This window comes from Perognathus longimembris, chromosome 10 (genome assembly GCF_023159225.1).
Source record: "Perognathus longimembris pacificus isolate PPM17 chromosome 10, ASM2315922v1, whole genome shotgun sequence".
Lineage (NCBI taxonomy): Eukaryota > Metazoa > Chordata > Mammalia > Rodentia > Heteromyidae > Perognathus > Perognathus longimembris.
In genome coordinates, this window is record NC_063170.1 from 28,488,115 (window position 1) to 28,500,404 (window position 12,290).

At 35.1% G+C, this 12,290-nt stretch overlaps 1 protein-coding gene across 1 annotated transcript in view; it reads left to right on the plus strand.

Moving 5' to 3' along the window:
* The window catches only part of Itfg1 (integrin alpha FG-GAP repeat containing 1), a 174,147-nt gene that overhangs the window by 75,966 nt on the left and 85,891 nt on the right, over positions 1-12,290 (plus strand). Inside the window, exons 9-10 of the mRNA XM_048355677.1 lie at positions 6,638-6,732; positions 9,051-9,223. Of these exons, the coding sequence (XP_048211634.1) occupies positions 6,638-6,732; positions 9,051-9,223 (268 nt within the window). The remainder of the gene's footprint in view (positions 1-6,637; positions 6,733-9,050; positions 9,224-12,290) is intronic.

A 12,290-nucleotide genomic window follows, 5' to 3' on the forward strand; every position in this document is an offset into this window, starting at 1 on the left:
GTTATTGAATTACAGCAATTTATCAACAGTCCTGAATCCAGATTTCAGTATAGCTATACCAGCCAGCTAGCTATACATTTTACTAACTTCATGAACTAATGAAAACTACTTGGCTATTTCATATTATTATTAATAAAGTATTAACATACTTCACTAACTGAAAATTTTTAGAACAAAATTGGAAAGTCTGGCACCAATCGTCTTAATATTGTTCAGTGACTTAGACCTGAGTAGTTGATGACCTAGATTTCACCATCCATTAGTAGCGTTTACATGATTGAATGAACATGTGACTATACACACACAAAAACACAGCATATGACTATATATATATAACTATATATATAACTATATATATATATAGCATATTTACTTCTATACAACTGACCAACTCAGTATAAGTATAAGGACATGCTTGAAGACTATTTTATTCTTTTAATTCATGTCTGGCATGCGTGTGTGTGTGTGTGTGTGTGTGAGTGTGTTTATGGGGTTTGAATTCACAGCCCGGGCACTGTCTCTGAGCTTTTGTGCTCAAGGCAAGTGTTCTACCACTTGTGCCACAGCTCCACTTACAGGCTTTTTCCTAGTTCATTGGATGGAAGAGTCTCAAAGACTTTCTTGCCTGAGTTGGCTTCAACTGTGATCTTCAGATCTCAGTCTTCTGATGACAAGTGTGAGCCACTGGCCGCTGGCTACTTTATGTACTTCTAATCCAGGAAAAACATCTAGATGAAACTGTGCATCTAGATGTTTTCTTTGGTGATTAATTCAGGGCTTACAAACATTTACACTTAAATATGGCAGTAAATGATGTTTCAATTATTTCACAGATGAATAGCCTATTAACTCCAGATCTAAAGTAGAAGATAGGTGGAAAGTGTGACATCAATAATTTAAATGTGCAGTAACTTATACCTGAGTAATTGTATAATTACCTAGTTCTGGCCATCCTTAAATAGAGCTTGCATGGCTGAATGAATATGTGGCTAAAGTCTTCACTCTCCCTCTTTATGTGAGCCTCAAAAAATGGTTTAAGCTTCCTGGGATTCAGTTTTCTGCTTTGTAAAATGAAATAGATGATTCCTATTACCCTTATAGTTGCTTTAAAATTCTTGCATTGTGTAATTTGAAATCAGTGAGGAATTATCTAATGAAGGCTATCTGCTGTAGTCTACTGATTGTTTCACAATGAGGAGGCTAGTGATGTGTCTGTCTTAGTAGCAGAGCACTTCCCTGTCATGTGCAAGGCCCTAGGACCAATCCACATCATCACAAAAAAGGAGGAAAAAGTGGGGAAGGAGGAGGGCAATAGAGGAATCATATCAGGGAGAATATGTATATAGAATACCAGTTTTAGAAAGTGTCTATGCTTCTTATTAATTAGAACATTTTATTTTTAGTGGCTATGAAATGTAGGGATGCAATTGCAAAATAAAGCTATGTACATATGATTATATAAGATGAGGCTAAGCAAAATGAACTCCAAGAGAAGGAAACAGGAGGATTTTATTGTTATCATTATGTTTAATGTACTAGGTGAACTTCCTTTGGCATACCCCATGTAGTTACTGTATATGATTTTGTTATACTGGATATTGTATATATGGTTACCTGAACTAGGGAAAGGAAAGAAAAATGAGGGAGGGTGTAATAAATATGACAAGAAATGTATTCACTACCTTATTATGTAACTGTACCCCCTCTGTATATCACCTTGTCAATAAAATTTAATTTAAAAAACAATTGTAAAATAACTCTTTGGGTACCTTGGTAATGAATTGAGCATCTTCATAAGATTGGATTTCCCCTTTATCCTTTGAAAAGGACAAGTTTTTCATCTTGATTGGTTTTTTCTGTTTTGTTTTTTTGTGCCAGTGTTGGCACTTGAAACCAGGGCCTTGTGCTCTGGCCCAGCTTTTATTGCTAAAAGTTGGAATTCTACCACTTAAACCACACCTCCTGTACTGTTTTAATCTTGAATCTCTTGTAAGACTAGGATATTTTTGCATCTGTATCATTATTATCAGCTGTTCCATCAATCCTAATTTTTATAACAAAAAGTACACAGCCCATCAGTAAAAAAGAATTTAGCCAGAACTATTTAAAGGCTACAGTATTGCAAAGGAACTTCTTGATTTTTTTTGTTTTTATTTTATTTTATTTTATTTTATTTTTGGTTGTGGGGCTTGAACTCTGGGCCTGGGCACTATCCATGAGCGCTTCAGCTCAAGGCTAGCTCTTTGACAGTGCCATTTCTGGTTTTCTGGTAGATAATTGAAAATAAGAGTCCACAGACTTTCCTGCCTGGGATGGCTTTGAACCATTATCCTCAGATCTCAGCCCTCTGAGTAGCTAGGATTACAGGTGTGAGCCACCGGCACCCAGCTCAAAAGAACTTCTTAAAGATGGCTGACACCTAAGAATTGATGTCATAGTGGTTTATTAGGCATTTCAAAAGATTGTGCATTTTATTGTTTCTTGAAGGATCTAAATAGCTACATGTGGAAATTAAAACTGTCCTACAATTGTAAAGGGACTTTTAAACGATTATCTATTAAGAAAAGCATGCTACTTAGCTACTTGATTATGTACCATGTAATGTTCTCATACAAATTTCAAAATTATCATAACCATAGTATTCCATCCTTTTGGTTTAGAATATACTAGTTTTAGAAGGATCTTTTTTTTTCCTGCTAGTTAAGTCTTTATGAAAGTGCATTCCACAATCCATGCAAGTCATCATTGTAAAAGACCAAGTTGTGACTCATGTTACCAAGCCAAACAAAACGCTTAAAAAGTTTTAGTGTATATTTGAAAAATATTTTAATCAATTAACAATTAAAAATAAGTTCTCCAAATGTGGCAGTATTAGAGAGATAAATCTTTACAGCCTACATGGCATGTTAAATATTTTAGTTTTCATATTCCTTTCATACAGTAATTAGATTCTAATTCTTACCATATACATAATAATTAGACATTATATCAATATATCACAGTATTTTATGCTACAGCAGATATGGGAAACCTTAACCTTTCCAAAAATCTAATAACAGACCAAAATACACAAGTGGCTAAATTCAGAGTTGAAGCCAGAAATTCTTGCAAGCTGCTTTCTTGTTTCTTGGACTTGTTTGGATAATTGTCTCCTTTTTGTTATATCTATTCTGTCTTCAATCCCTGAGAGTCTGTCTTCTGTTTCCATGGTTTGTTCTACCCATTTGGAAATACTTGGCTTTCAATGGTGGGGGGGGGGGGTATATTCTTCCTAATACCTTGTTCTGTGCATTTTTGGTTGATTAGCCCATTAATGGCTTGATATTCTGTTCGGATTTCTTTAACTGAGGTCAGTAATTGTTGAGAACATTAAGTGTATGATTAGGGTTTAGTCATGGTGAGACACTGTTTGACACTTTTCTTTCAGTTGAAAAAAAATGAGGTTTTTAGGGAGGGGAGGTTTGGATAAGAGTAGTTTTTCAGAGAGAACTATGGATAAGAGAAGTCTGATACTATAGAGTCAGATGAAGGAAGAAAAGGAGGCTAGTTAATGGATGCAGAGGAGGAGACAGATGAGGGAGAGAGACCTTATTAGTCCAGTGTGTTAGTGTGAAGGCAAACCAAACTAAAAAGGTAACAGGAACCAACAAACAACCAAACAGACAAACAAAAGGAAAAAAACAGAAAAGGATAATATTGAAAAATCAAAAATATAACCAGAAATAGAAACACACACAACTAAGAAAAAAGCTAAGGAACTGTGTAGAATACAAATCAAAGACAAAAAAAAAAAAAAATGAGTTCTTCAGTTTGTTTGGGAGTTCTTGTGTCTTCCAAAGTGCTCAATGCACTATCATACTGGAGTCCCTGCTTTAGTTGCCTGCTGAGATCTGCAAGATCTGGGCAGCACCAGGGGATGGAGCCACCTTTAATTCACAGGTAGGAGGGATCTCTGGTGGCTGTAGCCTGACTTCTGCACTGCTTAAGTGCAGTCAGGGCTGGGGGTGTACTTGAGTTCTGAAGCCCAAGGAATATCAGAGTGTGGCTGGTACCTCAATTTCCACTCTCAGAACAACAGGGAAATAAACTAGGTTTTTAAGGCCTGTCCATAGATTGTAAGTCAGTGAGAAAGATGAATTCTCTAATCTCCAGAGGATAATCTGCACTTCAAAAATGGAGGTAGCACTCTTCCCAGCCTAGATTAGGCAGCACCAGCAGGTAGGGCTCCTTGGTTCCCAGGTAAGAAGTGTCTGCAACTTAGAATCTGCATGTTGGGGACAGGTAGGGGAGTCAGGGCTGAGGTGAAACTTAAATTTGTAAAATTTGCCGATACCTAGTACCTAGGTTCCCACTCAGAACAACCTGGAAATAAACTAGGTTTTTTTTAAAACCTGTATTGATTTTTTGCAGTGCGGTTTTACACTTTAGATTTTGTAATTTCAAGATTACACAATTACTGCAGCTCAACTGCCTGCTGACCTTGTCAGTCACTGCTGCAGCCAGAATGGGTGGCACCTCCACTACTCTTTTGTCATAGCCAGTAATTCCTAGCTACTCAGGAGGCTGAAAGCTAAGGGTAAAACTAATCACCAAGAAAAATCACATGATGGAGTGCCAGCTTTGATCAAAAAAGCTTACAGACAGTGCCCAACCCCCCCCATCTTGAAAATGCTGACATTGGTCATGATACATTATATTCACTTTTTTCATTTAAAATTATTTATTAAACAAGTTAAATATAACTAGCATTATATTCATAAACTGCTTAGTTGACTGGCAACTTCTTTGTACAACTACTTGTAAAAAATAAAATATTTTTCAAAGTTCCTAAAAATAGCATAAAGATTTGTCTAACATTTAAAATAGGCTGTCAAATATGTTACTATTGATACACTTCTTTTTTTCTCCTATATCAGCAGTGATAATTATGTGAGCAAAAGCCACATTATTTTTGTTGATTAGGATCTATTAGTTGTACAAGGTTTTTTAAATGCATTTATGTATACAGTGCATTTTAATCAGACATCTTCCCCATCATTCTCCCTTTCTCCCCCCTCTCCATTCCCAGACTATTCTCAGAAAGCTTTTTTTTTTTTTTCTGTTTAGTGTAAATTTATTGAACAACTCATGGGGGGAAAGGGAAAGGAGGAGGAGGAGGGAGGGGGGAATGAGGGAGGAGGTAACAAACAGTACAAGAAATGTATCCAGTGACTAACGTATGAAACAGTAACCGCTCTGTATATCAGTTTGACAATAAAAAATTTTTAAAAAGAAATCTTTTAGGTAAAGGTCTTTTCTGCTTTCACTTGTGTATATAAAGTATTTTTATTATATTTTCTTTCCTTAACCCCTTCTGTTTGTAACACTCACTCTTCAGACAGGATACATTTTGTTAAAGTACAGATTAGCTGTTCAAAGTGTCTTCGCACATGCATATACCTTAATCAGGTTGATCAGACATATATTCAGATAGCTATGATCCTGTATGGGTTTATGTTTTATTTATGTTTTGTCTTTTAAGTTCAATGTTCATGTATGAAAGAAAACACGACCTTTGTCATTCTGAACCTTGCTTATTACTTCACTTACTATGATTATTTCTAGATCCATCCATTTCCCTGAAAATGACATAATTTCACTCTTCTTTATGGTTGATTAATACTCGTGTGTGTGTGAGAGAGAGAGAGAGAAAGAGAGAGAGAGGTGGGGAGAGGGAGAAAGAGAGAGAGGTGGGGAGAGGGAGAGAGAGATAGAGAGAGAGAATTCTAGGACATCAGTTGTAGGGCATGTGGACTGTTTCCATAGCTCAGTTATTGTAAATGGTATTGTTGCATGGTAGTTCTGGTTTTAGTACTATGCTATACTTACATTCCCATCAACAGTATATAACATTCTCACCAACATTTGTTGTGGTTTGTATGTTTGTGTTCTTGTTGATGGCCATTCAGAATGAAGTGATATAAAATCTCAATGTTGTTTTGATTTTCATTTCCATTATGACCATGAATGTTGAGCATTTTTCATATATTTACTGTTCATTTGTTGTTCTTTCTGTCCATTTTAGACCTTGTATTCAATCTTCAATGACACATACACATTGATTATTTTCACACTGGAGCCTGAAATAATATCCTCCTCCAACATTGAATATAGAGCCACAGATTTTTGCAATTTAAAGCAAGACACAATCCAGATAGTAACAAGGGCCAGAATGGTTTCATTTTTAATTGAGTCACATTTATTATAAAACTTTATGTAAAGTCAGGCACTGGTATCTCATGCCTGTAATCCTAGCTACTCAGGAGGCTGAGATTTTAGGATTATAGTTCAAAACTAGCCTGGGAAGAAAAGTCCATAAGACTGTTATCTCCACTTAACCACCCAAAAACCAGGAGTAGAGCTGTGGCTCAGAGTGGTAGGACACTAGCTTTGAACACAAGCTCAAGCATAAAAGGCCCAGAGTTCAAGCCACAGGGCTGACAAAAAAAAATTAAATCTTAAAAAAAAAAAAGCCACATGTGAATTATTTCCATTTTATCCAGATTGATTGAGTCTTTGAGCAAATAACTGTTTAATCTACTCCATACCAACACCTTGTCTTGTGGCTCTCAATGAACTCTTTAAGTTTCTTTTGCAGATGGAGATGGATACATGGATCACTTACTGCCGGGCTGTGAGGATAAAAACTGCCAGAAAAGCACCATATATTTAATGAGATCCAAAACAAAACAGGTACATTTGCTTTTAAAATATAAACAGGCTATATGTTTGAAAAAAAGTCCTCGGAGGTTAAAAAATACATCTGAAGAATTAAGATAGATAATCCAAAATTAAGTTATTGATTTCTTTTTTAAATTAATAAAATTCAGTTAAATTTATTTTTTTATTCATTTATGAAGCAAAAAAATACTGTTGTAGTTTTTTCTGGTAGAAAGAACACCATTCTTCTGGATCCTATAATTAAATGAGGTAGGAACATTTTATTTGTCTAAAATGTGGTAAAACACATAATAATAAAGAGGTTTGAAAAAGAATATTATACCTATTTTCAGAACTAGTTCTTTTATTTGTAGTATCTAGATGTATTTTACTTCCCCTTAGAGACTTTTTAACCTGTAGTTTGTGGGGAAACAATTTAGAAGCTTAATCACAATGAAAAATTAACATAAAAATGATAGGTTATAATAGGCGTTAGTGTAGTTAATCAGCTGTACTTTCAGGAGCAATAAAAGAGTAAATTGTTGACTTTCATAGCCCTTAAGGATGGGAAACCTCACATTTTATACTCAAACAGTAAGGAAAAAAATCTTAATACAGTCCAAATTCTAAAAGCATTCAACTATTATACCCACAAGTTTTATTAACTTGAACTATTTTTTAACACTCTCACATTGATTTCTGTATAAGTAAACTTGGTAATTATAGCCTGTCTTCAATTGCCAGACTATAATAAGAATATTTTCAAGCTCTATGGTCATTTTTCTTCCAAGAGGGTAAATGTCACAGTTCTTTGGTGACTATTATGGATGTCGCATTAAGTGAAAAAAATCTTTTTCTACTTGAATACAATTACCTTAATGGAAATACTTTGTCCACTAATTATGTACTCTCATTAAGAAACATTAATAAAATACATGTGATGATTTCTATAGGACTCTAGGCATTTATACACAGTCAACTAAGGGAAGAAACCCAGAGGTACAATCCCTCTTGAACATTTGAAATACTGTTTATCAAAACAAATTCCAGGAAATGGAAACATGGTTTTTGTTGTTGTTTTGGCTGCTGTTGGTAGAGGTGGTATTTGTTTTTGCTTTTATGATTTTTTTTCTTTTGGGGAGGAGAAGAGAGAAACAAAGATAGGGGTGACATGGTCTAAAAATGATATATATTCATTATCTGACTAATAAAATGGTAACCCCTCTGTACAACACCTTAATAATAACAATAAAATTATACTTTTAAAAATCAATGAAATATAAAATAATAGTTTTTCAAATGAAAAGTGACTGAAAAAATTAAGATAAAGACTTGAAAAAAACTCATTTTCTATAGGTATCTCTATAATTGTTTTCATTTCCTTTTTCAGTGAATGCTACATTTTTTAGAAAACTTATGAAATACTAGAGGTACCCTGTTTGATAAACTTTTTACAAGAAACTACTAATACAGTTAACTTATAGCCCTAGTTCTTATGATTAAAGCAAAATATATCTGTTGTCATTTCTGGCCTCCTGTCATTACAAGTTAGCAATTCATGCTTCTGCTCAGACATCTTCAGGTTATATACCAAGATCTGAACTCCTACTAATTGTGAACACAACTGTAATTTTAATAGTGTGATTTCCAATCTTCAGATCTTCTGTTTTATATGAATTTATCAATGAAAATTTGTATGATCCGAAGAGAAGTGACTGCCAGAAACTCATTTTTCAGCCTGTTCTCTCCCTGGTAATCAATATAAAAATAAAGGAACTAATTAATAGTTTAGTTTCTTACTACTTTGGTGTCAGAGCATACCTGTTGCGTCTGGTAAGTGCCTGTCAGTTGAGATTGTAGCTTTTCAGGCCTGGTGTTTGGAAATCCACAGAAGTTGCTTGGCTTTGGACCAGTCAGCACAACAGAAGAAAAGGGAAACTCATCCTGTTCTTTCTTCCTAATGTCCCTGAACGGACATCAGTATTAGCAACATCGAGTTCACTCTAGTTCTTTCAAGTATTCATCTGAGAATATATTTCTACTTGACATAAATTAAGTTGGGTGATTCAACTAAAGGAGTATTAAGATCAGTTCATTCCTACTAAGTTTTTATGCTTTCATGGAAACCTTTCTGTTCTGTATGCCAATTATAGCAAGGATGACTGCTGATACATTCTAAGAAAAAATATTTTTCCCAAAGTATTACTCACACATTCATCAAAATAACTTGTTCTATATTTTGGAGTAAAACTATATTTGTCTTGAGAACTTTTAATGGATCGTTTTTTCACAAATGCTGAATGTTTTTCTAAAATAAACATGAAGTCTCTCTGTTTTCTCCCACCCCGCAGTGGGTTCCAGTCCTGCAAGATTTCCACAATAGGGGCACACTCTGGGGCTTTGTGCCCTTTGTACAGGAAGAACAGCCAGCAGCAATACCCATTCCAATTACACTTCACATTGGAGACTACAACATGGATGGCTATCCTGACGCTCTTGCCATACTGAAGAATACATCTGGGAGGTACAGAGATTAAGTCAAGTGGGAAATACTTTTGAAATGTCTTAATTGTGGTGATTTGTAGTTGGCTGACACCTAAAGATGGACTAATCCCTTAGGTAAGAAACATACTAATGAGCTCAGATCCTACCTCATTTCATGTCTGACCTCATTCCACCACTCAGAAGCTTGTTCCTTATCACAGATTTATCTTGTGTGGAACAAAACTGAACAGATCTGAAATAAAAAGTGATTTTTTTTCATTCAACAAAAGTTATTCTTGCAAAGGTGAAGATTTTTAATAAACAAATGGCCTATAACAGTCTGATACTGAAGACAGTGGTGGTTAAGTGCTGACCCCAACTCATGAGTCTCAGTCTAACACTGTCTATATGACCTTAAACAGATCACCTAAAGTCTAGTAAGTTAAAATGAGTTTAATAGTCTTACCTCTGGCATAAGTAAGCTAAAAGTAACTGAACCAGTTACTGTTACTATAACTTACTGCTACAGTAAGATGATCTGAAAACACTGATGTTACTTTCTATAAAGTTACATTACTTATTGTTGCATTTCATAATAGTATTGGAAATGGACATGATTATTAATATCTGTATATATAAAATATAAGTCTATTTCTATTACTAGTGATTTTTGAAGACTATTTAAAGAAATACCAATAATTTTACTAATATAATTCAACTCATAATTAGCCCAAATGCTGACAAATTTATAAATTTGGTCTCCTAAATTTTTTAATTGAAAGTATGACATCATATCAAGGAAAAATAATAGAAACACAGCAAAATTCATATAACCTTGCAAACTCGGGTGTACTTGGGACCTTATACTGACAGTACTCAGGTACTGATTTCTGATAATAGTGTAAGTACATGTAAGGCAGTTTTATACAAATTTTATTTTAAAAAATTAGAGTATATCTTATTCATATTTTAAATCACTTGATTTTATTAATCAGGTCACTTATTTCTTTAGTAAACATAGTACCATTTCTTGGATTTACTAAATTTTAACCCTCAGGAAGCAGAAATCCAGAGGATTAAGAATAGAAATCAGGGGCTGGGGATATGGCCTAGTGGCAAGAGTGCCTGCCTCAGATACACGAGGCCCTAGGTTCGATTCCCCAGCACCACATATACAGAAAACCGCCAGAAGCGGTGCTGTGGCTCAAGCGGCAGAGTGCTAGCCTTGAGCGAGAAGAAGCCAGGGACAGTGCTCAGGCCCTGAGTCCAAGGCCCAGGACTGGCAAAAAAAAAAAAAAAAAAAAAAGAATAGAAATCAGCTCAGGCAAAAATAAAAAGTCCTTGTGACTCTTATCTCCAATTAACCAGCAGAAAAGGGACTGGAGGTATGGTTAAGTGATAAGAGTAGCAGCATGAGCAGGTTAACCAAGTGAAAGCACAAGTGCTTTGAATTCAATCAATAGTACTGGCACCAAAAATTCTTTATTGCCTTGCCTCTTAAGCAGAAATAATCTAATGTGTAACTTTTAAAAATCAGTTTTACATGTTACATGGTATAATTTTCTGTGTGTATCAGTACTAAGAATTCAACTCAGGTCCTTAAACTTGGTAGCAAAGTACTCTATCACTTGAGCCACTCCCCCACCCACCAGTCCAAGTTAAGGTATCAGGCTTTTTACTTCCATTGTTTTTATGATTTCTAATTGTAATATCTTGTCCAATAGTTTCTGTACTTCAAGTTAGGGAGGATATTAAACCAATCCAACATGGCATGACAAAATATAGAGCTACTATATGTTTGGAAATTTTATTCTGAATAAAGTACTCATTCTGTCTCATCAATGAAAAGTTCATACTGTTAGCTAACCTTCACTCACCAACCAATTCCAGCTTCAGTGGCTAAACTTATGGAGATTAATTTTTTTCTACAGTAAGATTGCTCATTCCTGTAATCCTAGCTACTATTTAGGAAGCTAAGATATGAGGATTGTGGTTCAAAGCCAGCATGGACAGGAAAGTCCATGAGACTGCTATCTCCAATTAACCACAGAAAAAGCCAGAAGTGGCTCTGTGGCTCAAGTAGTAGAGTTTTAGTCTTGAGCAAAAAGAGCTCAGGGACAGTGCTCAGACCCCAAGTTCTAGCCCCAGTACTGGCACACACATACACACACACAAAAAAAAGGGAAGCAACTAAATGTTTGTTTTTTACTAAAGAAAACTACCTCATCTAATGATATGCTTCCTCTGCACTCAGTGACTGGTTAGTGAAAGACAGAGCCTCTGTATTTTAATAGACAACAACTCAGAAAGGCCATGGCTGTGGGGTAGAGGAAAGCCTTTGGTAAAACTACATAGCAGTGAGAATTCTCCCTCTACCTGAACTACTGCCTTGGCTTTCCCACAGATATTCTATAATCTCCAACTTCAGTCTCCTTCTCAGGAGCCCAACATGTAGCAAGTAATACTGAACATCATCCTCAAGACTTGAGACTGACATGTGAAATTGCATGGCTGATTTCCTCTTGTAACCAATTATGTGAGGTAGAATGTCAAAAAAGACTTGAGAGATGCTGGTATTTAAACTGAATCTCAAGGGAATTAGAATAACCTCACAGTGAGAAAGGTGGAACAACATATTGAGAGAGAAAACATCTGAGACAGAGGATGCATGAAAGAAAATTGTAATACGTAATATAACATGTGTCTAAAATACTATGAACTGGCTACCATTGTTTCCTATGACTCTTGTAAAATATTTGTAGGTCAATTTTAGCTTTTTTGTAAGTTTCTTTCTCATATAGTCAAACAATTTGTAATACCTATTCCTCCAGAATAAATTGTGCACTATATAAACTTTAGTGAAAATAATCATGATTCAAAAAAATTTTATGCAGTCTTTGTATGTGTGAAATTAAAAGTGCTTTATTGAAGATACTTTTCATACTGGTGAGAAGCTAAAATAGCTCCATAGACTCACAAACAAAATTGTCTTTCTGTAGATTTATACCAACCACATGAAATTTGTCAAAGGTGTACCAAAAATAGCACCTTCATTCTTCTCTTGAATCTCTAGGGATCTCAGGGAACAGTTTAAGTACTGCAACTAT